This window comes from Haematobia irritans, chromosome 1 (genome assembly GCF_050003625.1).
Source record: "Haematobia irritans isolate KBUSLIRL chromosome 1, ASM5000362v1, whole genome shotgun sequence".
Classification (NCBI taxonomy): Eukaryota; Metazoa; Arthropoda; class Insecta; order Diptera; family Muscidae; genus Haematobia; species Haematobia irritans.
The window spans coordinates 204,246,560-204,271,964 of NC_134397.1; the positions used below are offsets into that span (position 1 = coordinate 204,246,560).

At 27.6% G+C, this 25,405-nt stretch overlaps 1 protein-coding gene across 1 annotated transcript in view; it reads left to right on the forward strand.

The window, feature by feature from the left end:
* The window catches only part of Meltrin (disintegrin and metalloproteinase domain-containing protein meltrin), a 340,608-nt gene that overhangs the window by 280,970 nt on the left and 34,233 nt on the right, over positions 1 to 25,405 (forward strand). Inside the window, exon 2 of the mRNA XM_075292619.1 lies at positions 23,799 to 23,959. Coding sequence (XP_075148734.1) covers positions 23,799 to 23,959 — 161 coding nt within the window. The remainder of the gene's footprint in view (positions 1 to 23,798; positions 23,960 to 25,405) is intronic.

Genomic DNA, 25,405 nt, shown 5'->3' on the forward strand with positions numbered 1-25,405 from the left:
AAATAAAATTTTGACAAAATGTTTTATAGAAATAAAATTTTTACAAAATTTTCTATAGAAATAAAATTTTTACAAAATTTTCTATAGAAATAAAATTTTGACAAAATTTTCTATATAAATAAAATTTTCTTTAGAAATAAAATTTTGCACAAATTTTCTATAGAAATAAAATTTTGCAAAAATTTTCTATATAAATCAAATGTAGACAAAATTTTCTATAGAAATAAAATTTTGCAAAAATTTTCTGTAGGAATAAAATTTTGACAAAAATTTCTATATAAATAAAATTTTGACAAAAATTTCTATAGAAATAAAATTTTGACAAAATTTTCTATAGAAATAAAATTTTGACAAAATGTTCTATAAAAATAAAATTTTGCATTTCTATAGAAAATTTTGCAAAAATTTTCTATTGAAATAAAATTTTTACAACATTTTTTATAGAAATAAAATTTTGACAAAATTTTCTATAGAAATATAATTATGACAAAATGTTTTATGGAAATAAAATTTTTACAAAATTTTCTATAGAAATAAAATTTTGCAAAAATTTTCTATAGAAATAAAATTTTTTAAAAATTTTCTATAGAAATAAAACTTTGCAAAAATTTTCTATAGAAATAAAATTTTTACAAAATTTTTATATAGAAATGAAATTTTGACAAAATTTTCTATAGAAATGAAATTTTGACAACATTTTCTATAGAAATAAAATTTAGAGAAAATTTTCTATAAATAAAATTTTGACAAAATTTTTTGTAGAAATAAATTTCTGACAAAATTTTCTATAGAAATAAAATTTTGACAAAATTTTCTAAAGAAATAAAATATAGACAAAATTTTCTATAGAAATAAAATTTTGACAAAATTTTCTATAGAAAAAAAATTTTTGAAAAAATTGTCTATAGAAATAAAATTTTTCAAACATTTTCTAGAGAAATACAATTTTGCACAAAATTTTTATAGAAATAAAATTTTGCACAAATTTTCCATAGAAAAAAATTTTGTAAAATTTTTTTTAGAAATACAATTTTGACAAAATTTTCTATAGAAATAAAATTTGGCAAAACTTCCGTAGAAATAAAATTTTGCAAAAATGTTCTTAAGAAATAAAATATTTACATAATTTTCTATAGAAATAAAATTTTTGACAAAAGTTTTAAGTAATAAAATTTTGACAACATTTTCTATAGAAATAAAATTTTGATAAAATTTTCTATAGAAATAAAATTTTGACAAAATTTTAATAGAGATAAATTTGTTGCCTGTTTTCACAGATTTCATCAAGATAATCGAAGATTAATACGAGTATAAAACATCAAACTGCCATAAAATTGTATTACATTTCAAAGTTAATAACTTTAGAAAAAGTAATAATAAATACTCATATGGTAACAAGTTATAATTGGAAACAAATATCTTAAGAAAAATATCTAAAAAAATGCATAATAAAAATAATTTCATGTGACGTGTTCGGTGTTGGAAATGTAAATTATATAGGTTATCATAATCAAGTAATCAACAGCATTGGTTATGAGAGTATGGCCGGCCATACCATAAGCTGTGTGTTACTTATGCATTTAAATAATCAGCTTGCCTCAAAAAACAAAAAAATGCATGTTATTAAAAATTAGCATAGATTTTCCGTTATTGAGTATATTACACGAAAAAGGCTTATATTGCATATGGGGTTAAAACATGCACTCATTTGTAAATGCCAGACATTGCTATTCTGTGAATATGGCACGAAATAATTCCTTGCCAGAGAAACTTTCCAACTATGATTGCATGTTTTAAACACTATGTGTTGGGAAAAGGCAAGAAAAAATACTTGGTTTAATTATAAAATTATAAATGGGGGTGGGGAAAAATAATTACACTGAAATAAAAGAAAAACACTAAAACTTCTGTCACATTGGCTCAGATTTGGATACGAGAAAATCTGAATTTTCAAAAATTGATGGAATGTATTCCTTCATCTGTGAGCTTATCTTAGGCAGTTATAAAAAATGAAAGACTAAATTAAATTATTAAAATAATTTACCAAAATTTGGAGAACATTTTACAACAAAAAATACCTAGGTAACAAAATTTTATTTCCATAGAAAAATTTATTTCTATAGAAAATTTTGTCAACACTTTATTTCTATAGAATATATTGTCAAAATTTTATTTCTATAGAAAATTTTGTCAAAATTTTATTTCTAATTTTGTCAAAAATTTTATTTCTATAGGAAAACTTGTCAAAATTTTATTTTTATAGGAAAACTTGTCAAAATTTTATTTCTATAGAAAAATTTGTCAAAATTTTATTTCTATATAAAATTTTCCCAAAATTTTATTCCTATAGAAAGTTTTATCAAAATTTTATTCCCATAAAACATTTTGTCAAAATATTATTTCTATAGAAAATTTTGTCAAAATTTTATTTCTATAGAAAATTTTTGCAAAATTTTATTTCTATAGAAAATTTTGACAAAATTGTATTTCTATAGAAAATTTTTGCAAAATTTTATTTCTATAGAAATTTTTTGCAAAATTTTATTTCTATAGAATATTTTGTCAAACTTTTATTTCTATAGAAAATTTTCTCAAAATTGTATTTCTATAGAAAATTTTGTCAAAAATGTATTTCTATAGAAAATTTTGTCAAAATTTTATTTATAGAAAATTTTTGCAAAATTTTATTTCTATAGAAAATATTTGCAAAATTTTATTTTTATAGAAAATTTTTGCAAAAGTTTATTTCTATAGAAAATTTTGTCAAAATTTTATTTCTTTAGAAAATTTTGTCAAAATTTTATTTCTATAGAAAATTTTGTCAAAATTTTATTTCTATAGAAAATTTTGTCAAAATTTTATTTCTAAAGAAAATTTTGTCAAAATTTTATTTCTATAGAAAATTTTGTCAAAATTTTATTTATAGAAAATTTTTGGAAATTTTCATTTCTATAGAAAATTTTTGCATCATTTTATTTCTATAGAAAATTTTTGCAAAATGTTATTTCTATAGAAAATGTTTGCAAAATGTTATTTCTATAGAATATTTTGTCAAAATCTTATTTCTATAGAAAATTATGTCAAATTTTTATTTCTATAGAAAATTATGTCAAAATTTTATTTCTATATTTATTTTTCGATGCGATGAAGACGCATTCATATATTTTATCGTTCAAGCCTTTGGGACCAAAGTTTGACTATCGTCGCCTTCTATAGGTGAATTTTTTAGGGCGGGAGAGGACCACTCTTCCCGTAAAGCAGGTTAAAAATTTTTCAGTAGCCACAAAAAGTAGCGAATGTTTATATTGGGCATTTTTTACAATAGGCCTAGCTAAACTACTTATCCCTTACATTAGCTCTCATTTCTCTGCATCTAAAAGTAATTAAATTTAATTAACTCAAATCACTCAACAAATAGATTAGCCATAAATCATTTGCAAATGACAGGCTAATCGAATATTCCTGAGGCAAGTAATCCTTTCAAAAATGGTTCTATTTAAAAACACTAATTTCAAATTTAATTCACTTCTAATTACATGAGGATGACTATGATGATGATGGGGGTGGTGGTAGACACAAGTCATCTTAGGCTCTTTCCCACAGACTCACGTCATTGTTCATTTATGCGTTTTCCCATTCATTACCCTCCATCCCTTGCTTCAACATTGTACCATCCAGATTTTTGTTATAAAATTTTAATGACTTGCCATCAAGACGAAGACTCTGATGGCAAGGGTCCTGCCTGCTGTTGATGATGACGATGATGATGATGGCGTCAACAAACAGACATCCCGCTAACTCTAATGAGTTCTACAACCAGCTGCGTTTGTCGCAAAGATGCAATGCATACGAAGCCAAACCAAGCAAAAATGAGGTGTTAAAAACAAGGGAAGCACATCATAGCTGCTTCTCCCAAAAGGGATAGTGGAGTGGCGCAACGGAAACTCTAGTTTCAAGAGGATGCCAGGAATAAAACACTGAAATTTTAAATAAACAAAATCTCTTTTGGAGAGCTCCGCCAAAGCAGCCAAGAAATAGGTATAATCAGCAATGTGTTGAGAGTGTTGTTTACCTGCAGTGTTATGCCAGCATCACTGAAAATCACACCTTATCCTTTATGGAGTCCTTGCCAGCTACCGTTCCAATGCAGACACACATCGTCTAAGAAAACAAAACGAACAAAGAGGGGTTAAATCTAAACTTACCTTATAGAGTGAAGTAAACTAATATAACGAGTAGTGAACTAATAGAACCTTCCGAATACACTGTAAAATATTCCCCACAATAAAATCTTTTTCGTTTGAAATTAAAGAAATTTTTCTTTCCGTTTACCTCAGCAATTACCTTTCGCACTCTTAACCAACAAACAGTTGCCTAGGGCCAATAATAACATCCCAGAAAAACAAACGAAAAATAATGCCCCTTTAGGTTTGACCCAATAATAGAGATAATACTCGTAAATCAAGAAGACATATGGCAGTGATGAAATATAGTGGCATTCAACAAACATATACTGCAATCTAAGACCATGTGGTATCTTATATGCCAGGATATTTCCCTCTACCTTGATTTGTACCCTTACCACTTCATTTCGTTTGATTTACTATGTGCTACTGTTACTCTTCATCCTTTCTCATTCGAAATGTATGAGAAACAATGAGATGAGCTAAATTTAGTTTAATCTAAGCAACCTGAGAACAATTTGTGTCAAAGTAAATATTGCTTTTGTTTGTTTTTGTTATTGTTTTGATTTGGGGCCATCACATATATATGTATGTGGATTTAGAGAATGTGAGAGAAATGCAAAGGGAAGTCATCTTTTGGTACAAGGACATTGCCATCACAATGATGTGGGTTTATATAGAGGTATGTGAAGAAAAGAGAGAGAGAGAGAGAGAGAGAGAAAGGGAGTGTGAGAAAAATAACATAACATAGCTTCTATGTGTATTATTGCTATCTACTGTGAGAACAACAAATAGGGTCAGTCATTCGCGTTAGAAAAATTGATGGGTTAGTTTACACCGTCAACTGCAGAAATGTGTGAATAAAAATATTTTCACAATCCCTTCATGACCTCCTGCCATGAAGGTGATCTCCAATTATTTCTATTTAATGTCAACACTCCTTTAGCTTACACATTCGCTGAGGTCACTGTGGTTGCTTACACAATACACCAACCACACCATTCATTGTTGCCGTGGATGTTTAGCCAACCAACCCAATTCTCAACGATGTATGTATGTATGTTACATGGTGATTATTACTCCTTGTGGGAATGTTCTTTAGAAGAACGTGAGCAACATCATTACCACAAACATTAACGAATAACAATGAATGTGAATGATGTTCAACCTCTTTCACTCTCTCTCTCTCTTCTTTACGTCTCCTCGCAGAGCCATAGTAACAATGTAAAATGTAATTGAAATGTTTGCAGGGCATAGATGTAAACACTACGATAAAATCAAATAGATTACAACAAAATTAATAAATAATTAAAAAATTAATGTAATCAAAACAATAATAATGATTGAAGAAGAAACCAACAATAACAAAAACAAAACAAACAAAAAAAAGAGGAGACTCTCTCTCAAAATAAACCCAGCCAACTGCACTCAAATCGATGATTTGACTTTGGCCAAGGAAAAATGATATGTTTGTACAAAATTTATATTTCGGGATGTTTAAGTGTAATGCACTTTAGGTTTGTTGATAGTTTTGCTGCGAATAGAGGATGATGAGAGCAATGTGATAATTCCGAAACGGTCGTCCACGTAGTTTAGTCAACGCATGGTTGTAATAATGATTGAGTGACATTTAATATTTAATATAAATAAATAAAATTTATTCAATATTTATACAAAAAATATTTAAATTAAAAAAGATTATATTTTTCAAAGTATTTTTGTTATGAGGTCAAACAAAAATTCTTTGAAAAATCTAATCTTTTTAAATTTAAATATTTTTTGTACATTTTTCCTATGACGTACATTTGACGTCGCAGAAAAAATAAATCGGAAATTGTTCAACAAGTTTTTCTTTTAAGCACATTTCGGGATCTTCTATCCATTTATTCCACTAGCGATATCATTCTTTTGAACATGTCACAGAATATACGCTATTTGACTATTTTAAGTGAAAAATTACATTTTGGAAACAGAATATCGCAAAAGAGAATGGAAAATAAGAGCTTTCAAAAAATTTGTGTGGATGGAGATCCACACCAATTTTGTGATCTTGATCAAATTTGGATCATCTCCAATGAATTTTACATGGGCTTGTCATAGGACAAAAGAATTTTGTAATCGTATCATGTACATTGCTTTAGAATTTAATCCTTCAAAGTTCATTTTAATGAAAAAAAAAAATAAACAAGTATATACAGCAGTATGTTCGGCCGGGCCGAATCTTAAATACCCGCCACCATGAATCAATTATAATAGTTTACTTTGAAAACTCTTCGTCGTAGCGGGTTATATGATAATATATAAAATTTCAGGGGGTTTGATGACAAATATTCTCCAAAGCAAATCAGTTCAACCAGTACGCTAGATCAGATTCTGGATTTATAAGAACCAATTTTGTTTGAGTTTTAGAGAAATCATAAACATAATATCGTGTAAAAGATTAAATAAAGCCTTGATTTGAAATCCTATATCTATAAATATTTCCGCCATTATTTACATGACTACGGGGAGTAAAATCCGTAAATTTTACTTTCAGTTTCAAGCAATTTTCATGATCAGTGCGCCTGCTATACACTGAAAGTAAAGTTTTCATTTCTGAGAAACGAAATTTTAGACAAGCAAAGTTTTCTTTTGACACAAATTTTAGAGACAATCGTTGAATCGCTTACTAAAAATTCGGATTAGTTTGCTCTAAAGGAAAATAATTTATACGAAAGAAGAATTTCGTTTGTCTAAAATTTCATCCCGAAGGAAAATATTTTTTCTTTGGGTGTACCGTCCAGAAGAGAAATAGGTCTATATCGATGCCTTACCAAATGGACCGATAAAAGTAAATGCGATACAGATTTTTGAGGGTCGAAAATTCCAGTATATTTACATTTTGTGCAAATCGTATAAAAACTACGGTTCGGGAGTTAGGTCTATATGGGGGCTATATCAAAACATGGACCAATACTCACCACCTCTTAATGTTCCTCATATACCTGTAGAATTCCACTTTCAGACGAATTGGGTGAAAACTACGAATTCAGTCTATATAGGGACTATACCACAACGTGGACCGATACGGACCATTTTCGACACACCTCTTTATGATCCTAAGATACCTCTAGATTTATAATTTCCGGCAAATTGGATAAAAACTATGGATTACAGAAGCTCAAAAAATAAAGTCGGGCGATCGGTCTATATGGGGGCTATACCAAAACATGGACCGATAGGCACCATTTGCGACACACCTATTTGTAATCTTAAAATACTTCTAGATATTCAATTTCAAGCAAATCGACTAGAAAATATAGTCTCTAGACGCCCAAGAAGTAAAATCGGGAGATCGGTCTATATGGGGGTTATACCACAATGGACCGATACACCTCCATTTCGGCACTCCTATTTGTGGTCCCAAAATACCTATAGATTTCCAATTTCAGGCAAATCGGGTAATAAATACAATTTATAGAAGCCCCAGAATAAAAAGCGGGCGATCGGTCTATATGGCGGCTATACCAAAACATGGACCAATTCGTACCATTTTCGACACACCTCTTTATGGTCCTAAAATACCTTTAGATTTTCAATTTCAGGCAAATCGGATAGAAAATACAGTTTCTAGACGCCGAAGAAGCAAAATTGGGAGATCGGTCTGTATGGGGGCTATACCAAAACATAGACCGATACGGACAATTTTCGACGCTCATCTTTATGGTCCCAAAATACCTCTAGATTTCTGCTCAGCACTATTTTCGGCACACCTTTTTATGGTCCTCAAGTACCTCTAGATTTTCAATTTCATGCAAATTGGATAAAAACTACGGTTTTTATAAGCCCAAGACCCAAAATCGGGAAGTCGGTTTATATGGGGACTATATCAAAACTTGGACCGATATAGCCCATCTTCGAACTTGACCTGCCTGCAAACAAAAAACGAATCTGTGCCAAATTTCAGGACGATAACGCCATTATTCAAGGCTGTAGCGTGATTACAACAGACAGACAGACAGACGGACATGCTTATATCGTCTTAGAATTTCTCCCTGATCAAGAATATATATACTCTATATAGTCGGAAATCGATATTTTGATGTGTTACACACGGAATGACAAACTTATTATACCCCCATCACCATTCTATGGTGGTGGGTATAAAAAAAGTTGGACAAATCGTATTATCTTAGTTTTACAATTTCAAATATTTTTTCGCTCCAACCAATCCTGTCATCACAAACAGATCTACTTCACATTTTTCCTACAATTCCAAGTGTATTAGTTTATTGGCCAAAATTAAAAATTAATTAATTGACACGAATCGGATTTAATAAAAATCAAGAGCCGATTAAACAATGCGCCACTTTTTTGAATTAGTGTGCCACCTTTCATTTTGAATGACACTATTTCGGTAATCTCAAATGTAACGCTGCATGCGACCTTTTTATTTGCAGACAGTAAAAAATTATTCGCACCCAGAGAAAGAAGCAATATGATCATTTCAAAAATGTTTCAAGAGCAAAATGTTATTTTCGGATGCGTACCATAACATGTTTGTCGCAACCATGTCATTTTCTCAGAAATTATTTATCTGATTTCGGCAAGCGTTCCATTTTCCCCATCCAAAAATCACACTTTGCTCATGAAAGATATTTAAGGTATTCATATTCCTTTTCTGCTTGTGATGGGCTCAAATATCATTCTTATGAAGAGGCTTCATCACAATGGACTGAATAGTCTAAGTGAGCCTGAATCTTAATCGGGCTGCCACTTTAACCTAAGAGGCTGTATAGGCCTACAAAATAGGAGGCTTAAATTGTATGTATACAAAATAAGGGTCCAAAAATAGGCCGCCTTAATATTAAATGCACATGGTATTAAAGATTACGCAAACTAAATTTAAGGATATGCAATTTACACAATGTTAAAGACAAATTTCTTTAACATAAGCAATTTAAATTAAAAAAGGTTTATAATCATTGCTTCAAAAAAAATTTAATTAAATTTAGGACACAAATTTTGGAAATTTGCATCTCTCTCTTAAAGTCATGTGTCTCTGAACTAAGGCACATTTAACTGAAATATTGAATCTTTAGATTTAAAATAAAAAGGCTTCAAATATAGACTAAGACTTATTTAGAGGTTTTTTATCTTTGCTTTAAAGTTTTTTTTGGAATTAAGAAAATATGTTTTACTTTCAAGTTTTTGTTAAATTTTGGATTTTTAAACTGGTATTTGTTGGTTCGTGAATAACTTTATTAAGGGAATGAAAAGTCCATAAATGAAATCTGTACCCTAATTTTAGTTTTATTGATACTAAATACTAAATTTGCATCTCTCTCTTAAAGTCATGTGTCTCTGAACTAAGGCACATTTAACTGAAATATTGACTCTTTAGATTTAAAATAAAAACGCTTCAAATATAGACTAAGACTTATTTAGAGGTTTTTTTATCTTTGCTTTAAAGTTTTTTTTGGAATTAAGAAAATATGTTTTACTTTCAAGTTTTTGTTAAATTTTGGATTTTTAAACTGGTATTTGTTGGTTCGTGAATAACTTTATTAAGGGAATGAAAAGTCCATAAATGAAATCTGTACCCTAATTTTAGTTTTATTGATACTAAATTTAAAGCTACATAGGTCATCAACCGGATCGAATTAAAGGAAAACTATGTTCAAAAATAAACCTCCACTTTTCAAAACATTTTATATTCTTTTTTAGGCAAAGTACCTATTGCTCCACCTTCTGTTATAACAAACTGCTGTATTTTATCTTGTTAGTGGTTTTGTTCTTCCCAACTCTTCTGGCACAACATGTCTCCACTGGACTCGAATAATAAATGCAGCATGCACTAGATTAGAAATCTAGGTCAGCCCATATTAGTTGACAGCACTCCCAAAAATTTGTCAATGCGATTTGTCATTCATATGTCCACAATCAATCTATCATCTCTTCTCATTTTCAATTTATTTCAAAGAACAAATTTTAAAGTTTCTTATTTCTCAGTTTCAGTCTAAGATCCCAAGTACTAACATCTGCTACTATTCTATGACGTCAATCTATAAGGGCTTCTTGGTTTTAATTTACTCCAAGAAAATAAACCCTACATTTCTTCTCATTTTTCCCATTTTTGTTTTTTCATCATCAGCACTGCAAGCATCCTTGCCATCTTTGCCATCAAATGACAAAATTTGAATGATATCTCTGTGATGTGAAGATTAAGCGAATGCCTTACGTTGAGGCCAGACAAAGAAAGAAAGACGGACAAGCGGCGGTATTCAATGAGTGATGGAGCGTTAAAAGATTATTGTCAACATTTTGACGAATCCGTCAAGAGTTACAATTTGACATTGTTTGTCTCTTGCATTGGTGCCATCTGGACGGAATTGTGAATTGAGGGTTCATATTTCCTCAATGCGTTTACGACATTCGTTTCGGAGCAGTTAATGTCACCATTCATTGGAACAGCAATATTGTAGGATTTACTCCTCTGATTGCCTCTGAGTGATATGTGGGACAAGTGTGTAAATTGATGCCATTTTCATCTGTTTGGTTTATCTTCTTGGTTTTCGTCTCTTTATTGAATTTCTTTATGTAAATTAATTACAGAATTTATCCATTCTGTCTTGTTTGACCTCCATGTACAAACTGGCCATGCGTCCTCTCCATGTTCCATGTTGGATTTCTTGTAAGGCAAGTGTAAATGCAATTATCAGCAAGTGGCGCCATTTGGTTTCATCAACAATCCCTGTTCCTGTAGGATGATAAGTGGTTTCTTGTAAACTCTCTCTCTCTCCCTCTGAAAGGATGCAATGGTTGGATGGATGTAAGATTCTGTGATAATATCGTCAATGGTACTTCAACAATACTGGGATGGAAATATACATATGTATATTGGTTGGATAAATTGATGGATTAAAATGACGCAAATGATGATTATGTTAACATTTCCATTTATAGGATTAACTTTATTGGAAGCGAAAATTTAAAAAAAAAACTGATTGTGTTCATTCGACTGAATTTTATACAATAACGGACTTAATTGGTTGTACAAGAGTTTGGTTTATAAAGTTTTTCAAGTGTTGGAAGCAAACATAGAACAACGATTGGCAGTCCATTGAACAAGTCATGCACAAAAAAATCAGTCAATTGTTCAAATAATGCTACAATTAATTTTTTTATTTCAAAAAATTGTTTTATTTCAATTTATATTTATACATTTTGTAGGAAATTTTCTCCGGCACTAAAGTTTCTCTATTTCAAAAAATACTCCAATGATGTTTTGAATTTTTGTTCCTACACAGCAGTAGCTGGCCCCAAAATGCGTCATTATGCATCTTTGGAGCTTTTACTAAACATACACATTTACCCTTAATGTTGTAGTATAGAATGAGAAACTTTACAGGGAGACATCCTATCCACGGTTGCCACAGTTGGTAGAATTCTGTCAAAAATTTTACATATTTTTGGTAGATTGGTAGAATTCTCGATGTTTTGGTAGATTTACCAAAATATTCCTCTCTAATTAAGAGGTAATAGAAATGAACTTTTGACAAAATTTGCTATAGAAATAAAACTTTGACAAAATTGTATAAAGAAATAAAATTTTGCAAAAATTTTCTATAGAAATAAAACTGTGCAAAAATTTTCTGTAGAAATTAAATTTTGACAAAAATTTTCTATAGCAATAAAATTTTGACAAAATGTTCTATAAAAATAAAATTTTGCAAAAATTTTCTATAGAAATGAAATTAAAAAAAAATCTATAAAAATAAAATGTTGCAAATTTTTATAGAAATTACATTTTGACAAGAAATACATTTTTGACAAAATTTTCTATAGAAATAAACTTTTGACAATATTTCCTACAAAAATATAATTTTTCAAAAACTTTCTATAGAAATGAAATTTTTTAAAAATTTTCAACAAAAATAAAATAAAATTAAAAAAAAAAATCTGTAGAAATAAATTTTTGCAAAAATTTTCTATTAATTAAATTTTGAAAAAATGTTCTACAGAAATAAAATTTTGCAAAAATTTTCTATAGAAATAAAATTTTGCAACAAATTTCTACAGAAATAAAATTTTGACAAAATTTTCTATAGAAATCAAATTTTGACAAAATTTTCTATAGAAATCAAATTTTAACAAAATTTTCTATAGAAATAAAATTTTAAAAATATTTTCCATTGAAATAAAATTTGCAAACATTTTCTATGGAAACAAAATTTTGAAAAAATTTTCTACTGAAATAAAATGTTGACAAAATTTTCTATAGAAATAAAATGTTGTCAAAATGTTCTATAGAAATAAAATTTTGACAAAATTTTCTATAGAAGTAAAATGTTGTCAAAATGTTCTATAGAAATAAAATTTTGACAAGATTTTCTATAGAAATAAAATTTTTCACAACATTTTCTATAGAAATAAAATTTTGACAAAATTTTCTATAGAAATAAAATTTTGACAAAATTTTCTATAGAAATAAAATTTTGACAACATTTTCTATAGAAATAAAATTTTAACAAAATTTTCTATAGTAGTAAGATTTTGTCAAAATATTCTATAGAAATAAAATTTTGACAAAATTTTCTATAGAAATAAAATTTTGACAACATTTTCTATAGAAATAAAATTTTGACAAAATTTTCTATAGAAATAAAATTTTGCAAAAATTTTCCATAGAAATACATTTTTGCAAAAATTTTCTATAGAAATAAAATTTTGCAAAAATTTTCCATAGAAATACATTTTTGCAAAAATTTTCTATAGAAATTAAATTTTGGAAAAAATGTTCTATAGAAATAAAATTTTGAAAAAAATTTTCTATAGAAATAAAATTTTGTCAAAATTTTCTATAGAAATAAAATTTTGACAAAATTTTCTATAGAAATAAAAATTTGACAAAATTTTCTATAGAAATAAAATTTTGACAAAATTTTCTATAGAAATAAAATTTTGACAAAATTTTCTATAGAAATAAAATTTTGACAAAATTTTCTAAGAAATAAAATTTTGACAAAATTTTCTATAGAAATAAAATTTTGCAAAAATTTTCTATATAAATAAAATTTGCAAAAATTTTCTATAGAAATAAAATTTTACCAAAAATTTCTATAGAAATAAAATTTTACAAAAATTTTCTATAGAAATAACATTTTGACAAAATTTTCTATAGAAATAAAATTTTGACACAATTTTCTATAGAAATAACATTTTGACAAAATTTTCTATAGAAATAAAATGTTGACACAGTTTACCATAGAAATAAAATTTTTGACAAAATTTTCTATAGAAATAACATTTTGACAAAACTTTCTATGCACACAAAATTTTTTTTTCTGATTCAATCACGTAATTAATTGATCCAATTAATTTTTTAATTGAAATGTCTTCAATCACAGAAATGATAGTATCAATTAAAATTTAATTGAAGGTAAATTAAAAAGTTAATTGATCCAATTAAAAAATTAATTTATACTATTAATTTTTGTGATTGATTTTTGTTTCAATTAAAAAATTTGTTGAATCAATTAAATTTTTAATTGAATATTTTTTAAAACTCAATTAAAATTTTGATTGGAAAAATTTTCGTGAATTTTTTTTTCTGTGTGGACATAAAATTTTGAAAAAATTGTCTATAGAAATAGACAATTTTTTGTCGGAAAAGCCTATTTTCGTAGTTACGGTCACAGTTGGTAGAATTCTACCAAAAATTGTGGATTTTATTCAAACTTCTATAGAAATAAAATTTTCACAACATTTTGCATAGAAATAAAATTTTGCAAAAATTTTCTTTAGAAATAAAATTTTGACAAAATTTTCTATAGAAAAAAAATTTGTCAACAAGTTCAATAGAAATGATTTTTTTTTTTAAATTTTCTATAGAAATAAAATTGTGCAACAATTTTCCATAGAAATAATATTTTGCAAAAATGTTCTATAGAAATAAAAGTTTGACACAATTTTCTATAGAAATCAAATTTTTGACAAAATTTTCTATAGAAATAACATTTTGACAAAATTGTCTATGGAAATAAAATTTTGAAAAAATTGTCTATGGAAATAACATTTTTTGTCGGAAAAGCCTATTTTTGTAGTTACGGTCACAGTTGGTAGAATTCTACCAAAAATTGAGGATTTTTTACAAACTTCTATAGAAATACAATTTTGCAAAAATTTTCGTTAGAAATAAAATGTTAACAAAATGTTCTATAGAAAAAAAGTTGTCAATATGTTCAATAGAAATGAATTTTTTTAAAAATTTTCTATAGAAATAAAATTGTGCAACAATTTTCTATAGAAATAATATTTTGCAAAAATTTTCTATAGAAATAAAATTTTGAAATAAAAAATTTTCTATACAAATAAAAATTTGACAAAATTTTCTATAGATATAAATATGTTTGTTTTGAATTTATTTCGGCATAAGCCGGCTATCAATGTAAAGCCTTTTTTCGGAGGGTTCAAGTGTGGTTCATTGTTGGGTTTAATGAACTGCCTGAATTTATTCTGATAATTGGTTGATAGTTTTGCTGCAAGTAGAGGATGCTGATGAGGAATGTGGTAATTCCGAAACGTGCGTCCATCCAACCATCTTGCAGTCTACAGGGCTTTGCCCAAATAAATTTGACAAACATTCTTTTCCTCTGTTGGTTAAGCTACACTTGTAGTTTAGTCAATGTATGGTTTTAAGCTGCAATAAAAAAACAACAACAACGATATAAATTTTTGACAAAATTTTCCGTAGAAATAAAATGTTCACAAACTTTTCCATAGAAATGATATTTTGTTTTTAAATTTACAGAAATGAAATTTGGACGTAATTTTCTATACAAATAAATATTTGACAAAATTTTCTATAGATATAAATTTTTGACAAAATTTTCTATAGAAATAAAATGTTGACAAACTTTTCCATAGAAATGATATTTTTTAAAACATTTTTTACAGAAATGAAATTTTAACGCAATTTTCTATACAAAAAAATATTTGACATAATTTTCTATAGAAATAAATTTTGACAAAATTTTCTATAGAAATAAAATTTTGCAAAAATTTTCTATAGAAATAAAATTTTGCAAAAATTTTCTATAGAAATAAAATTTTACAAAAATTGACTATAGAAATAAAATCTTGGAAAAATTTTCTTAGAATTAAAATTTTAACAAAATTGCCCCGCTCGACTTTTGACTTTCCTTACATGGTTTTTATTATTATTTTTTTTATGTTACTTTAAAATAAATGTCTGTATATTAAATTGTATATTTTTTTATAAATTTCAACTATTTCAATTGAATTAGAAGCCCATCAAAAAGAAAAGTCAAAAGAAAGTTTACATCACAAAATCACTTTCAAAACATTAAAACACTGTTTTTTTGTTTTTGTTTTAATGCTAAAAAACTTTTCTTTTCTCTAGAATATGTTTTGGATGGTATGTTGAATTAACTTTACCCCCAAAAGTTTTCTGGTCTTAACGTCAAATACATGTATGTGATTTTGTTATGTGAAAGAAAACTTTTTCTAAAAATATAATCCAATTTCAGAATTTTTTTGTTAAAAAAATTAACATAAGTGGCCATGTACACCATCACACACGCATGGAAAACATGAATGGAGCAACTGCATCTAGGGTTCACAAAATTTGTGTGTAATTTCACACGTGCTTTGTACACGATTTTTGAGGATATGTAAAAAAAACACCATGATAGCAACACAAACAGCTGTAACAAAGTTTTATTCCTACCAAAATGAGATATGTTTTCTAAAACATTTCATTTTAATTTTTTTTTTTTTTGGAGGGAAAATTTTCCCTGTTTTTTTCGATTACAGGAAAAAAAGTTTACAACATATTGAATAAAGTATCTGTAAGTAAGCACACATGACATATGTTACGCAAAGGAAATAAATGAAAGGTGAAACGATGGCATATAAGTCTTTCCATAAATAACTCGTCTTATTCGGCTATTTAGATGCGTTAATTATAGAAGGAGTTACGGTTAGAAGGGGCTCTCTAAAGAGCATCTAAAATTGATCTATATTTTTGACGTATCCATTTATGAGATCTTTTTATTTTAACCCTTTGACTACCGATGTCCACTTAGGAAAACATTCGAAAACGATACCATTTTGGCCAAAAGGTTTTAAGTATTTGATACCATCACTTGTTGTTAAATGATCGAAGTTTTCTGCTGGAGTTTTGCGTAGTACTCCAAGTGATGCAGCAGTAGGTATAGGATAACCGATTTGAAATAGAAAATTTTTGCAAAATTTTATTTCTATGGAAAATTTTGTCAAAATTTTAATTTTATAGAAAATTTTGTCAAAATTTTATTTCTATAGAAAATTTTGTTAAAATTTTATTTCTATAGAAAATTTTGCCAAAATTTTATTTCTATAGAACATTTTGTCAAAATTTTATTTTTATAGAACATTTTGTCAAATTTTTATTTCTAAAGAAAATTTTGTCAAATTTTGTTTCTATAGAAAATTTTGTCACAATTTTATTTCTATAGAAAATTTTCTAAAAATTGTATTTCTATAAACAATTTTGTCAAAATTTTGTTTCTATAGAAAATTTTGTCAAAATTTTATTTCTAAGAAATTGTTATCAAATACCTCTTACTTGGAGAGGAATATTTTATCTCTATAGAAAATTTTGTCAAAATTTTATTTCTATAGAAAATTTTGTCAAAATTTTATTTCTATAGAAAATTTTGTCAAAATTTAATTTCTATAGAAAATTTATTTCTATAGAAAATTTTATCGAAATTTTATTTCCAAGAAAATTTTTATCAAATACCTCTTAGGTTAGGTTAGGTTATTTGGCAGCACGATGTATCAGGCTCACTTAGACTATTCAGTCCATTGTGATACCACAGTGGTGAACTTCTCTCTTATCACTGAGTGCTGCCCGATTCCATGTTAAGCTCAATGACAAAGGACCTCCTTTTTATAGCCGAGTCCGAACGGCGTTCCACATTCCAGTGAAACCACTTAGAGAAGCTTTGAAACCCTCAGAAATGTCACCAGCATTACTGAGGTGGGATAATCCACCGCTGAAAAACTTTTTGGTGTTCGGTCGTAGCAGGAATCGAACCCACGACCTTGTGTATGCAAGGCGGGCATGCTAACCATTGCACCACGGTGGCTCCCTTAAATATACCTCTTAGTTGGGAGGAATATTTTATCTCTATAGAAAATTTTGTCAAAATTTAATTTCTATAGAAAATTTTATCAAAATTTTATTTCTATAGAAAAATTTGTCAAAATTTTATTTCTATAGAAAATGATGGCAAAATTGTATTTCTATAGACCATTTTTTTAAAATTAGAAATTTTGATTTTATTCGATCTTTCTTTTTTCCAATAGAAAATAATTAATCAAGCTTGAGATCGTTTTTTGTATGTATTGGTTTCTTTATTTTTCAATATTTCGCAATTACATTGAATTGCTTCATCAGGAGTCGATGTATGCAAAACATTCAAGTGTAACACAACAACACATAAAGCTTAAAACTAGAGTAGTATCACTACGTTCGTCTATTACTTTTATTGCACTCAAAATTTTATTTCTATAGAAATTTTATTTCTATACAAAATTGTAGTACTATAGAAAATTTTGTCAAAATTTTATTTCTATAGACAATTTTGTCACAATTTTATTTCTATCGAATATTTTGTCAAAATTTTATTTCTCTAGAAATTTTTCTCAAAATTTTATTTCTGTAGAAAATTTTGTCAAAATTGTATTGCTATAGAAAATTTTGTCATCATTTTATTTCTATAGAAAATTTTCTCAAAATTTTATTTCTATTAACATTTTTGTCAAAATTTTATTTCTATAGAAAATTTTGTCAACATTTTATTTTCATAGAAAATTTTGTCAACATTTTATTTCTATCGAAAATTTTGTCAACATTTTATTTCTATACAAAATTTTGTCAAAATTTTATTTCTATAGAACATTTTCTCAAAATTTTATTTCCATAGAAAATTTTGTCAACATTTTATTTCTATAGAAAATTTTGTCATCATTTTATTTCTATCGAAAATTTTGTCAACATTTTATTTCTATAGAAAATTTTGTCAAAATGTTATTTCTTCAGAAAATTTTGTCAAAATTTTATTTCTATAGAAAAGTTTTTGACAAAATTTTATTTCTATAAAAAAGTTTTTAACAAAATTTTACTTCTATAGAAAATTTTGTCAAAAGTTTATTTCTATAGAAAATTTTGTCAAAAGTTTATTTCTATAGAAAATTTTGTCAAAATTTTATTTCTATAGAAAATTTTGTCAAAATTTTATTTCTATAGAAAATTTTATCAAAATTTTATTTCTATAGAAAACGTTGTCACAATTTTATTTCTATAGAAAATTTTGTCAAAATTTTATTTCTATAGAAAAATTTGTCAAAATTTTATTTCTATAGAAAATGTTGTCAAAATTGTATTTCTATAGACCATTTTTTCAAAATTTTATTTCTATAGAAAATTTTATCACAATTTTATTTCTATAGAAAATTTTGTCAAAATAGTAGTACTATAGAAAATTTTGTCAAAATTTTATTATATCAACATTTTATTTCTATAGAAAATTTTCTCAAAATTGTATTTCTATAGACAATTTTGTCAAAATTTTATTTCTATAGAAAATTTTGTCAAAATTTTGTTTCTATAGAAAATTTTGTCAAAATTTTATTTCTATCGAAAATTTTGTCAAAATTTTATTTCTATGAAAATGTTGTCAAAATTGTATTTCTATAGACCATTTTTTTTAATTTTATTTCTATAGAAATTTTTCTCAAAATTTTATTTCTATAGAAAATTTTGTCAAAATTGTATATAGAAAATTTTGTCAAAATTTTATTTCTATAGAAAAGTTTTTGACAAAATTTTATTTCTATGGAAAATTTTGTCAAAATTGTATTTCTATAGACAATTTAGTCAAAATTTTATTTCTATAAAAAATTTTGTCAAAATTTTATTTCTATAGAAAATTTTTTTCAAAATTTTATTTCTATACAAAAATTTGTCAAAACTTTATTTCTATAGAAAATTTTGTCAAAATTTTATTTCTATAGAAATTTTTTCAAAATTTTATTTCTATAGAAAATTTTGTCAAAATTTTATTACTATCGAAATGTTTGTAAAAATACTACTAGTAAACTAAACCCAAATGGTTTAGTATTTTTAGCAATTTGAAAATATTTTGTTTATTAAAAAAATTGATATTTTCGTTCGATATGGAATAACCCATATACCCCTTGTTTCCTTTTCAAAATCATTTCATTACTTTCTTAAATGAAACATATTTTCGTAATGGATTTATATGAATGGAAAAACAGCCATAGGCAGTTTGGAGTAGATATTGTGGATTTTAATCGTGACATTTGATTTTAGGAAGCTCTTTCATGTGTGGCAAATTATCTGTTTTATCGAGTGACATGACATTTTTAAAAAGGATTTTTGGTCGTCCTAAGGTACATAAAGAAATGGTGCCTTCTCTCCATGTTCCCAATACATCTTTTAAATACATTAACAAATGGGTTCTATGATATTTCATATTAATGTCTTTTTTCCAACACCCTTCATGCCTCTTTTCTATTTTAATTCCTTTTTAAAATATGTAGCCACTTAGCTGGTCGTTTGTGTCGTGATAATAAATTGTATGTTTTGGAATGAATTGTTGTATATGGTATATTGTCATGTTTTGGAATATTTATAGCTTATTAAATGATTTTCTAAATCCTTTGAGAAAAATGTTATTCATTAAATTGGTATTACATTGTGTGGTGATAAGAGAAAATTATTTTTTTGACCAACGAATATCGTTTGGAAATTTTTGCTCGCGATAATAAAAAAATGTTTTTAATAATAGCATATTATTTTTATTATAGGATGTAAAAACAATTTAATAAATAACATATTTGCAAATAACCATATAAACACCGTTATCATACCATACCGTCCACTCAAACTTAAATAATCTCTTGTCATTCTTGACAACATGACCTCTATGGGTTTTAAGTTTAATCTCTTTACTTTATCTTATATTAAATCATTGTTTGTTTGCTAAGTTGACAAAACGTTTGTGTTTCCTAGGAAACCTAAGACGACAACGAAGACACAGAAGTCAACAGTATTATTATCCGTAAATATATATACTGTGTGGAGCTTTTCTGTCATTGTCAGCACCATAGTAGATGATATTACCTCGTTCATTTCCTCTCGCAGTGGCCAATGTTTCCACATACTCACTTTCTGGTACAAGTAGTCACTCTATTCACAGTTACATGGATTGCATTCTAGCATTCATACCATTGTCGTCCAGTAACGATTTGATTCTTTAACTCCTTGAGAGAGAGAGAGAGAAACAAACAACTTATCTGTTATATGGATCTATGTACCACAGCACAGATACTGCAAAACACCCGGAGACATAAAAGCAAAAAAAAAAGCAACGCAACGACAACCAAAAGTGGAAAAGTTAAGTGTTAATTGGCTTTTAAAGTTGTTGAGTTAATTTTTCGTAGTTGGCATAGTAGGTTGTGAGAAGGGAAAAAAGTAAGGATAATAAATAAATATAGAAAATCTTTCGTTAAACCGTTCTTTAGATTTATGAAAATATACATAAATATAATGAATAGTATTAATTATAATTTTTTTTTAATTTTATTTTGTTTGTTTTGTAAAATATGAATGTGAATAATGTCCTTGCCAACAATGTGTATTCATTGCATATGTCAAAAAAGTTATTATAATTTATTATTAAAGCTATTATAATGAAACGTTTCATTAAGTACATGAACATTTTCATAAAAAATATATTCTGTCATCATAACCTTTTATAGATTTTATCGTAATCCTTCCATTTGTCATTCTATTAATTTTATTACGAAATATGAGATTTGCAGTTGATATGCATAATAAGAAATTGTAGGGTTTCTGATAATACACCCTAAAAAAAGTGAACCCAGCATGAAAAAAATTTAGGTTTATATTGGAAAATTGTAACTAAAATATTATGGTAATTGCAACATGAAACAAACACCATAAGTTAATAATTTTTGTGTCAAATTGAAAAAAAAAATTATTAAAAATAATAATTTTTCTATTTCATATTTTGCAAGAAAAAATTGGAATTAATTTTTTTAATGTCTTTAACGCTATAGAAATCCTAGATAGACACAATTTAAGCAAAATTTACTCATTTGAGACACCATTTTAGGAAAATATGAACTATTTGCATATTTAGTAAAATTGTGTACTTCACTTGTATAAAACTTTTTATACCCTCCACCATAGGATGGGGGTATATTAACTTTGTCATTCCGTTTGTAACACATCGAAATATTGCTCTAAGACCCCATAAAGTATATATATTCTGGGTCATGGTGAAATTCTGAGTCGATCTGAGCATGTCCGTCCGTCTGTTGAAATCACGCTAACTTCCGAACGAAACAAGCTATTGACTTGAAACTTGGCACAAGTAGTTGTTATTGATGTAGGTCGGATCCGGCTGAAATTTGGTACATGTTGTTCGAATATAGTCTCTAAAAACTATGCAAAACTTGGTCCACATCGGTCCATAATTATATATAGCCCCCATATAAACCGATCTCCAGATTTGGCTTGCGGAGCCTCTAAGAGAAGAAAGTTTCTTCCGATCCGGCTGAAATTTGGTACATGGTGTTAGTATATGGTCTCTAACAACTATGCAAAAATTGGTCCACATCGGTCAATAATTATATATAGCCCCCATATAAACCGACCCCCCGATTTGGCTGGCGGAGCCTCTAAGAGAAGCAAATCTCATCCGATCCGGCTGAAATTTGGTACATGGTGTTAGCATAGGGTCTCTAATGGCCATGCAAAAATTGTTCAAAATCGGTCCATAATTATATATAGCCCCCATATAAACCGATCCCCAGATTTGACCTTCGGAGCCCCTTGGAAGAGCAAAATTCATCCAATTCGGTTGAAATTTAGTACGTGATGTTGGTATCCAACAACCATGCAGGAATTGGTTCATATCAGTCCATAATTATATATAGCACCCATATAAACAGATCCCCAGATTTGACCTCCGGTGCCTTTTGTAGAAGCAAAATTCATCCGATCTGGTTGAAATTTTGTACGTGGTGGTAGTATATGATATTTAAAAACCATGCCAAAAGTGGTCCATATCAGTCCATAATCATATATAGCCCCCATATAAACCGATCCCGAGATTTGGTTTTGGAGCCTCTTGGAGGAGCTAATTTCATCCGAGTCAGTTGAAATTTGGTACATTGTGCTAGTATATGGCCGTTAACAACCATGCCTAACTAGATCCATATCGGTCTATAGTTATCTATATATAACTAACCCTCAGATAAATCGATCCCCAATCACACAAAAATTGGTCCATATCAATAATTGTATATAGCCCCCATATTCGGCCTGACCGAATCTTATGACTGAAATTATAAATATGCTGGTATTTTAGACTCACAAAAACGTTTATCGGATTTAGTTTTTATCGGTCCATTCGATAAGGGCTCCATATGGGACGATTTCACTTCTTGAGAGTATAGAAGGCGCACAGATCATGAAAATTTCTTGAAACTGAATGTAAAATTACCAGATTTTATTTCTCGTAATCATTTAAATAATGGGTAATGGTGAAAATCTACAGATCTAAGATTTCAAATCAAAACATTATTTCATAATTTTCTTGCACACTTACAAGAGATGTTAATGATTCCTCTAAAACACAAACAAAAATGGTTCTCATAAATGCAGAATCTGATATAGTCTTCATTGGTAAAATCTTTAAATTTATCTTCGGGAAGTGTACTGGTTGGACTGCTCTGCTTTGGAGAATATCTGTCATCAAACCCTCCTAAAATTTGAAAGGAAATTATAATATTTGATTCATGGTGGTGGGTAATTAAGATTCGGCCCGGTCGAACTTACTGTTGTATATACTTGTTTCTATTAGTGTAGTTCTTACAAAATGGTCTTATTTAGTTTAAAGGTACAGTAATTTCGATAACAACATATCATGGTATTGCATCCCATTGTGCAATATTATTGCACTTATCATGGGATTTTGTGGTCTCAGCATACAAAAAAAACTCAATTTTGTTCATCCTTTTGTCAAATTCTTACAAAGTTTATAATTAGTAATCGTAAGCTTGAAACGACAAACAAAAGTTAAAGTACGTGAAAGTTCTTATTCTGCAACTTTTAATCGCCCATTCGAGTATTTGGCTATAGCAATACCTGCATCCCATAGTACATGTGAGTACGAGTACATACACACACACACACTCAGTCACTTTTTAACCAAACCGAAACTCATATGAGTTGAGTATATTGTAACATGATCTTGGGGAGTTGGTTGTGGTGGGTTGTGGTACAACATACTCATATGCAAGCATGACTAACAAAATATGTTGACACTAATGCGATTTTCTAATGGCTATTAAAACTTTGTTATTTTCAAATTATCACGATGATAATGTGACATTTCTATGTATGGCGCGATTGGGTTTCTTTTGAGAATTTATTCAATTGTTATATTTAATTTAATATTTCTTGCTCTATTAATATTGTTCTAACTTTGTTTGTTTTCGATTTTTCAGCATCATTATCTGCATCAGCATCAACAACAGTCACAAAAACGACAGGTGCTAGTCCAACGGCTTTTGCAGCTGTTATTGATGATTTCTCATCCCATTCTGTGATATATCCAAAAATTCATCATGCTAGACATAAAAGAGAACTGCGTCATACCTTAGATACGGTAAGTGTAATTAAATCCCATGGTTTCGTGGAAACAGATTTCCCCAATAAAATTAATATATTAGTTTTTAGTTTGTTTTGCTTACATGATCTTGGTTGGATTGTTTTATTTTTCGGTTACCCGTCTGTACGCTTTTATTTTTTTGATTGCCTATTTAAATCTTCAATTTAAAACTCTTTTGCTTGTTCGATTTTATATTTCATTTTATTTTTTATACTACATGTCCACAGTTTCCCGTTTAGTTTATGTTTTTTTTTAATAATATACGTTATCGTATATTATTAATTATTACTTTTACTCTTCTTTTATTACTCTCGGTAATAAAGTCAACGATCAACTACCTTCTCCATGCTTGTATTTACATATATTGCCAAAGGGTCAAACATTGAATACAACAATAACAAGAACAACATTGATAGCATCGATTATCCCCGGTGATGAAAGTGTTGCATTTTTGTTGTTCTTATTTGTAGTTATAATGGCTGTCTTCTCCTTGTTTACCTTTATGTTGGTAAAGAGTCAATGCATAGAATGCAACATTAATAACAACAACAACAACATTGATGTCGTCCATTATCACCGATGGCGAGAGTGTTGTCTTGTTTTTGTTTTTAACTGTAATTATAAAGAGAATAAGCAAATGAATATCAAGCAATTGATGTACATACATATGATGCGGAATATATTAGGGTTGGTTGCATACATAGATTAATGAAAAATTGTAAATTAATTTTGATTTTAATTCAAAAGTCGCCAAAGCATTGAAATATCGAAAGGAAAAATGCAACTCATTTGCATTTGAAGGAATATACATCCACTCAAACTATGACAAATAAATAAAATTTGACTAATTCAATTAATATTTTATGAAAATAAAGTTGAGTAAAAATAAAAGGCTTCTTGTTTTCTTTTAACACTGCACCCAAAAATGAACCCACCATGAAAGAAAATGTAGATTTATTTTAGAAAATTTTAACTAAATTGCAACATCTTACAAATAAGTTAATAATTTTTGTCAAATTGAAGAAAATTTATTCAAAATAATAAATTTCTTCTGTTGTTTAAGAAAATTTCATATGTTGAAGTAAAAAATTGGATTTCAGAATTGTTAAAATGTCTTTAGCGCTATACTCAAGACAGGTACAATTTTAGTAATATTTACTAATTTGAGAGACTTATGAAATCAATTTAAGCAAACTTCTCACATTTTAGGAATACTCGTATATGAACTATTTTATTTTTTAGTAAAATTGTAGAATATATTTGTATTCAACTTTTATTTCTTATTTTTAGTTCACGCCATTTAAGTTATCAAAAAATATTCAAATAATAAACATTTGCTCACCTTGGGCAAAATTTAAACTAAAATCAACTAATCTTCAAGAAAAATAAAATAAAGTTCAATTGTCATTAGCACCCTCTTTTTTGAGTGTGCACGCAGAGAAG